Source organism: Aotus nancymaae, unplaced genomic scaffold (genome assembly GCF_030222135.1).
Source record: "Aotus nancymaae isolate 86718 unplaced genomic scaffold, 86718_ANA_hifiasm-v0.15.2.pri h1tg000058l, whole genome shotgun sequence".
Classification (NCBI taxonomy): domain Eukaryota; kingdom Metazoa; phylum Chordata; class Mammalia; order Primates; family Aotidae; genus Aotus; species Aotus nancymaae.
The window spans coordinates 41,957,275-41,965,064 of record NW_026988472.1 but is presented as its reverse complement, the minus strand read 5'-3'; the positions used below and the strand labels follow the sequence as shown (position 1 = coordinate 41,965,064).

Genomic DNA, 7,790 nt, shown 5'->3' with positions numbered 1-7,790 from the left:
GAAAGCCCCTAATAATTTTGAAATGAATCTAAAACACTGTATAATTTCATCCATAATACTTCAGTACATATCTTTAAAAGGTAACAACTCATTTAAAAAAAATAGAACTGGGAGCAATATGAAGAAGAAGAGGCGAGAACGACCCCAGGACCGACCAAAGCCCACGCGCTGCTGCATCCCGCGCCGAGCGCCTATGTCCCGCCGCCGTCGCCACCATGCCCAAGAGACAGGCTGAAGGGGATGCTAAAGGAGATAAAGCCAAGGTGAAGGACGAACCACAGAGAAGATCCGCGAGGTTGTCTGCTAAACCTGCTCCTCCAAAGCCAGAGCCCAAGCCTAAAAAGGCCCCTGCAAAGAAGGGAGAGAAGGTACCTAAAGGGAAAAAGGGAAAAGCTGATGCTGGCAAGGAAGGGAATAACCCTGCAGAAAATGGAGATGCCAAAACAGACCAGGCACAGAAAGCCGAAGGTGCTGGAGATGCCAAGTGAAGTGTGTGCATTTTTGATAACTGTGTACTTCTGGTGACTGTACAGTTAAAAATACTATTTTTTATCAAGTTTTATAAAAATGCAGAATTTTGTTTTACTTTTTTTTTTTTTTTTTTTAAGCTATGTTGTTAGCACACCGAACACTTCATTGTTGTTTTGGGGGAAGGGGCATATGTCACTAATAGAATGTCTCCAAAGCTAGATTGATGTGGGGAAACGCCTTTCCCTTCTAGTTTTGAGAGACTTCCTCTTGGCTCCCAGTAGGAGGGATTCCCTGACTTTAACACACATGGCCACCTTGGCACACAAAAGCCTTGTGGTGTGGAAAAACAAATTCGTTTTTATGTCCTCTTCTCCCTTTCTGTCTTTCAACATATACTTAACTCCCTTAAGCCAAGACATCTGTTGGGACCCGACCCCTAGTCATTTGTTACCAGCGTGTCAGGCAATCTGGACTTGCCAGTGATGCCACTGAGATGGCACCTGTCAAAAGAGCAGTGATTCCATTTCTAGATTGTGGATCTTCAGATAAATTCTGCCATTTTCATTTCACTTCCTGAAAGTCAGGGTCAGCTTGTGAAAAGTGGTTAAACAACATGCTAAATGTGAAATGTCAACCCTCACTCTAAACTTTCCCTGTTCAGAGCATCAGATGAAGACTTCATTGGGTTTTATAGTGGCTTTCTGATTTTTGGTAGTCCATCAAAGAAGGGAGTTTGAAAGTTGTTGTATACTGTTAATGATTGTCTGCCCATATCCTGCCTGAAATACCATGATTGTTTATGGAAAATATCTTTAATAAAGCTGGATACAGTTTGGCTTGGAAAAAAAAATAGAACTGAAAGACTATCATCACACCTGAATAATTAAATAATTACTATCACAAAATATCCAGCCATTGTTCAAATTTCTATTTGTGTCATAAATGCCATACATTTGTTTTAGCTTGTTTGAATCAGGGGCCAAATAAGATCCACAGGTCGTGATTGGATTATATGCATCCTAAACCTCTTCTCATGTAGAAGTTCCCCATCCATCTCCTTTTTCCCACTTATAATTTATTTGTTAAAGAAATAAAATTGTCTTGTAGAGAGTCCCATGGTTTGCTTTGGCTGTTTGATTCTCTGTGGCATGTCTAATATGTTTCTTTGTCTTTTGTATTTCCTGCACGTTGATGGTTTTGTCTAAAGCTGTGCTGTCCTATGTGGTGGCCACTAGCCCCATGTGTTTATTGAAAACTTGAAATGTGACCAGTCCAAATAGAGATGGCTATAAGCGTAAAATACACATCAGGTTTCAATGGAATATAAACTATCTAATTACTAATTAATTCATGTTGATTTCATGTTGATATGATATTTTGAGTTAAATAATTATTAAAATTAATTTCATATATTTCTTTTTAGTTGCTTTGAATGTTGCCACTAGAAGATTTAAAATTACATATGTGGCTTGCATCATATTTCTGTTGGACAGTGCTGATTTAGAGAGACTTGTTAAAATTCGGTTTGCTTTTTCAGCAATTGTATTTCATAAGTAGTTCTAGTGTATCTGGACAGAAGCACATTATGTCTGACTCCTTTTGTGATGTTAGCATCCATTGATGATCAATGTTTGGATCTATTTATTCATTAGGAATTGAAAAATGGTGATATTTTAATTCTGTCATTCCTTTGGTACTTCGTTCCTGTAATCGCAGTGCTTTGGGAGACCAGTGTGGAAGAATTGCTTGAGGCCAGGAATTCAAGACCAGCCTGGGCAACATACGGAGCTTCTGTATCTATAAAAGAAATAAAATTATCCAGGCCAGGTGGCATCCACCTAGAGTCCCAGCTACGCGAAAGGCTGAGGATGGAGGATTGCTTGAGTCCAGGAGTTTGGTTACAGGGAGCTTTGATCATGACACTGCACTCCAGCCTGGGCAACACAGGCTTTTTTTTTTTTTTTTGTCTCTTAAAAAAAAATAAAAAAAAGAGAAACCTCTCTCATCTATCTCATCTATATTTGGTTCCCCAATGGTAAAGACTGATAGGAAGGCAAGGTCAATGTTTGATTTTTCCCTTTATTTACCAATTCTAAAAATTATCAGCTCACAAGCCACTGATGGACTAAAAATGTTTAGGCTGGGCGCAGTGGCTCATCCCTGTAATTCCAGGACTTTGGGAGGCTGAGGTGGGAAGTCGCTTGAGCTCAGGAGCCTGGGCAACAGGCTCTACTAAAAATAAAAAAAATTAGCCAAGTGGGGTGGCACGTGCCTGTAGTCGCAGCTACTAGGGAGGCTGAGATGGGAGGATCACCTGAGCCCGGGAGCCAAGATCGTGCCACTGCACTCCAGCCTGTGGGATACAGTGAGGCCCTGTCTTAAAAAAATTCTTTAAAAGTAATTAGGACTGCTTGGCGAATCGCTTGAACCCGGGAGGTGGAGGTTGCAGTGAGCTGAGATCACACCACTGCACTTGGTCCTGGAGACAGAGTGAGACTCTGTCTCAAAAAATATATATATATTTAGGATTGCTTATTTTTATGTGTGTCTTAGGAAGATTTACGAAGCTTACAGAGAAACGATAATAAGGTTTGTAAGCAAATTGAATACCATCTGCTCCCAAACTGTGATAAATGCTGCATAATAAATGACTTATAGACACCAAGAATGTCAAGGTCATGAAAGACAAAGACAGACTCAGGAACTGCTTCAGATTAAAGGAGGCATCACCATTAAGTGCTATGTATCGTGGACTGGATCCTGACTGAGGGAAAAAAATAGGTTTTCTTCTTCCCCCCTTTTACTTGAAAGTACATTAGTGGGACAATTGGTAAAAATTTAATAAAATTTGTATGTTAGATGATAGTGACTTTTTTGATTTTGATAATCATATTGTGGTTATACAAGAGAATATCCTTGTGTTTAGGAAATGTACACTGAAGTTCTCAGGGGTAGAAGGGTATTATGTCTGCAACTTACTTTTAAATGACTCAGAAAAAGAAAATGGAAAGTGGAAAGGAAAATTTAAAAAATCTCAGGATCCTCCAGCCTTCTTATGCAAAAGGAAAGGTCATTGCAACACCCTCTTCAAAATGAATAGCTGTTACTAACAGTAACGCAACAGTCGTGGAGAGGTAAAAGGCCTCGCGTATCTGGGCAGGACGGCTTCCACAGATTATTCATAAGTAAATTCTTTGCTGACCTCCCAGAAACAAGGACATGCCAATGTTAACTTTAGGTCTAGCTCATAAAACTAGTCTGTTCCACTCTGCACTGATAATGTCATCACAAGCTTATCTTCCCAGGTGCAGAACAAAGACAAGGCTCATTCCTCCACCTACCCAGAGATGTCTGTGTAATTGACTCTTCCTTTACTCCCTTTCTCTTTTCAGACAGTCACTTTATCTTATATAAAACACAGTATTTACCTAACTGTCTATCTGCCCCTGTCCTCCCTAAATCTGAAAACTTCAGAAAAACAGCAGCAAATGTGTCTGTGGCTCATGTTTTTCCCATAAGCACTCTAAAGTGGCTTAATAAACCTCAATGATTGAGACTTATGCCTCAGTCACTCCAGTTCTCGAGAGAGAGAGAGAGAGAGAGAGAGAGAGAAAGAGAGAGAGAGAGAAAGAGAAAATAATACGTTTGTTGTTAAATGTTTGTTGATAAAGCAAATGTGGTAACATTTGGAAATTCTGGGTTAAAGTTATACAAGAGTTCTTTGTATTATTTTTGCAATTTTCTGTGAATCTCAAATTACTGCAAAAAAGTTAATTAAATAAAATAATGCTCGTGAATTTTTAAAAATCCTGTCTGTTCTCATTATAGGTTTATGAATAGATTGACATTAATTTGACCTCAAAATCATATTAAAAAGCACTTTGCAAATTTGAGAGAGGCTCTGTGAAGAACAAGAGAGATGTTAGGAAGCAGTGTTGTGGTTTAAAATGTACCCATAAAATTTCTGTGTGTGTCACTTCCGAGACTAAGTCGTAAAAGGCAATATGGTTGCAGAAGCATTTTCTCTTAGATCACTAGCTCTGGGTTTGGAAGCCAGCTGCCACGTCATGAGGCCACTCAGGCATCCTGTGGAGAGGCCCACATAAGAAGGAACTGAGGCCTCCTTCCAGTAGCTGTGTGAGTTAATCATCTTGGAAACGGCTCCTCCAGCCTCAGTCAGGACTTTAGATAACTACATCCCTGGTCAACAGCTTGATCGCAGACTCCTGAGAGACCCTGAGCCAGAGCTGTCAGAGGCATTTGAGCCAGAGTGACTCCATGTTGAATAGGAGCTGGGTAAAATAAGGCTGAGACCTCCAGGAGGTTTGAGGCATTCTAAGTCACAGGATGAGATAGGAGGTTGGCACAAGATACAGGTCACAAAGACTTTGCTGATAGAACAGGATGCAGTAAAGAAGCCAGCCAAAACCTGCCAAAACTAAGATGGTGATGAAAGTGACCTCTGGTCATCCTCATGGCTCATTATATGTTAATTATAATATATTAACATGCTAAAAGACAATCCCACCAGTACCATGACAGTTTACAAATGTCATGGCAATGTCTGGAAGCTACTCTATATGGTCTAAAAGGGGGAGGAACCCTTAGTTGGGGGTGTGCGGGGAGCAGAGGTGGGAACTCCCTACCCCTTTCCTGGAAAACTCATGAATAATTCACCCCTTCTTTAGCATATAATCAAGAAATAACCATAAGTATACTCAGTCAAGCAACGCATGCTACTGCTCTGCCTATGGAGTAGCCATTCTTTTTTTTTTTTTTTAAGTACAATTTCCGTTTAATTTTTCTCCAGCGAATAGTCTTCAGTCTTTTAAGGACTCAGCTCCTTACGTGGGTTTTGGTGGGGGTCATGGGGCAGCACCTGCGGGTCTAAATCGGGGTGGGAGTGTTCGGTCCTTGCGGGCTTCACGAGATTGATTCCTGACTACTTTGCTGTTAATTGCACAACTCACACAGTAATGCAACTTCACTTACAGCTTGGGAAGTACGTAGGCATTGAAGACGCTAGCTTCAGAAATGTCCCTGACGCCTGCAGACTCCACTATGTTTCGAATGACGAATTTCTTAATGGCCTTGTTCTTGGGCACACATCAGGCATGGTCTGTGCAGCAAATAGGCTGCACGTGGCCGCGGCCCTTTTTGGCATGACCATTGTTCCTTCTTTTCTTTGTCATCTTGGAGGCACCGACCGGAGAGAGGATGGAGTAGCTATTCTTTTGTCTCTTTACTTCTCTAATAAACTTGCTTTCACTTTACTCTATGGACTTGCCCCAAATTCTTTCTTGCACAAGATCCAAGAATCCTCTCTTGGGGTCTGGATTGGGACCCCTTTCCAGTAACAGAGCTACCCAGCTAAGTCACTCCTGAATTCCTGAACCTCAGAAACATAATAAATGTTTGTTGTTCAAGCTGTTGTTATGCAGCAAGAGATGACTAATACAATTCCGTATCTTAGGCACCTTGAACTCACACTGCTTGGACAGCTGTCTGAATATGAAGCTAATCTTTTCCCCCAGATTCTGCTGTAATATGTAAATAAGAGTGGATGAAGAGGGGAACATTTCCAAGACACAACCAAATCTACATTGTCACTTTGGAAACTGTTACTCGAGATTATAGTACTTGCTCAGAAGTCATCAGGAAACAGCAAACTAAAATTTAAGTTTTCAGTGACTGGCTGGAACTCCTAGAGAAAAGAGTTAAATAAATGAGTAAAAATGTGAAATAAGACATGGAGTTGGGAATGAAATCATGTCATGAAAGTAGGTTTAAACTAGGAGGGAATTTTGTTGCAAAGGAAAACATAAACCTCTTATGAGAGGAAATCTTGGAAGGATACTTTGCCACAGTGTTTCTAGTACTTTCCTGGTAATTCTGATTCCTCCCATGATTTAAGTCGACATCATTTAAAAAAATTTAAGCTTCTATTTTAAATTCAGGGGGTACATGTGCAGGTTTGTTGCAAGGGTACGTTGCATGAAGCTGAGGTTTGGGCTTCTATTGATCCCATCGCCCAGATAGTGAACATAGTACCCAATAGATAGTTTTTCAACCCTTGATTCCCCCTCCTTTTGGAGCCCCTAGTGTCTGTTGTTCCTATCTTTATGTTCATGTGTACCAAGATTTAGCTCTCACTTATAAGTGAGAACATAGGATATTTGATATTCTGTTTCTGTGTTAATTCACTCAGGATGATGGCCTCTAGCTTCAACCATGTTGCTGCAAAGGACATAATTTCATTGTTTTTAATGGCTGCATAGTATTCCATGATATATATGTACCACTTTTTCTTTACTTAATCCACCATTGATGGGCAATGAGGTTGATCCCATGTCTTTGCTTTTGTGAATAGTGCTGTGATGAACATGCGAGTGCATATATCTTTTTGGTAGAATGTAAATCAACCATTATTTATTAAGTATCAGATGAGTAAGATATGCTCTTTGTCCTAAAAATGCTACTTGGAAATATCCTTAACTGTGAAAAAGGGTATATTGGCCTCATCATCCTCATTTAGTTCCTTTGTTTGTTTCTATGGTTCTGTATTAAGAAGCAGCTTTCATTTTCTTTTTTCTTTACACCAGTGTCACTTGCCAAAGCAGTTTTCTTATTTAAAATTTATCTCCAAAGAGAACTTATGTACCAAGAAGAGGAATGCTATGCGTCTAAGAGTTACAGTTCACAGAGCAGGCATCACTGTTGATGTAAATCAGGTAACTGGAATTGTGATTTATGTACCTGCACTCTCCTGTGGGTTGTGACACCCCCAAGGAAGTGATAAATGCATTTGTGGCCTCACAAGGCAGAGAATAGAATCCCAGATGACTCAGTGGCCACATCAACTTGGTCAAAGTAGAAGAGGATAGGAAACAAAAATGAAGAATGAGACCACAATCTATATTCACCGTAAAAGGATCCTGTTTGTAGTGCTGGGGTAGCAGGCTTTGTTTATTAAGCATAATTCTATATAGACTCTACTGAAAGCACTTAAATATTTACAGGCTGGCTTGTGCTGCACGTTTTTTTTTTTTGTGAGATATGGATCGTATTACTCTCTGATACAAAATCCTGGCTCAGGTTGGATTATTTGGGAGCAGAAACTGAGATGGGGATTTTTGTGTTGGTGCTTTGATGGAGAAGCGCTCTCAGAAGAAGGGGTGTGATGGAAGCAGGATAGGACCGGAGAGGGAGCTAGGCAAGGAAGTGATCTCTGCTGGTGACTTCCCTTAGCCTGAACCCATGGGCCACTCCAGAGCATGATCAGAACCACAGTCGGTCCCACTTTGAGACAAGGAGCTGGC

The 7,790-nt window shown here is 40.4% G+C and overlaps 1 protein-coding gene and 1 pseudogene across 1 annotated transcript; one reads left to right on the top strand and one right to left on the bottom strand.

Moving 5' to 3' along the window:
• Positions 1-215: 215 nt before the first annotated feature.
• Positions 216-527, top strand: LOC105704921 (non-histone chromosomal protein HMG-17). The gene has a single exon (XM_064364628.1). It carries the CDS (start codon positions 216-218, stop codon positions 486-488), a length of 273 nt encoding a protein of 90 aa, XP_064220698.1. The 3' UTR covers positions 489-527.
• A 4,788-nt stretch (positions 528-5,315) lies between these two features.
• On the bottom strand, positions 5,316-5,663 carry LOC105705518 (small ribosomal subunit protein eS26-like; annotated as a pseudogene).
• Between the last annotated feature and the right edge of the window lie 2,127 nt (positions 5,664-7,790).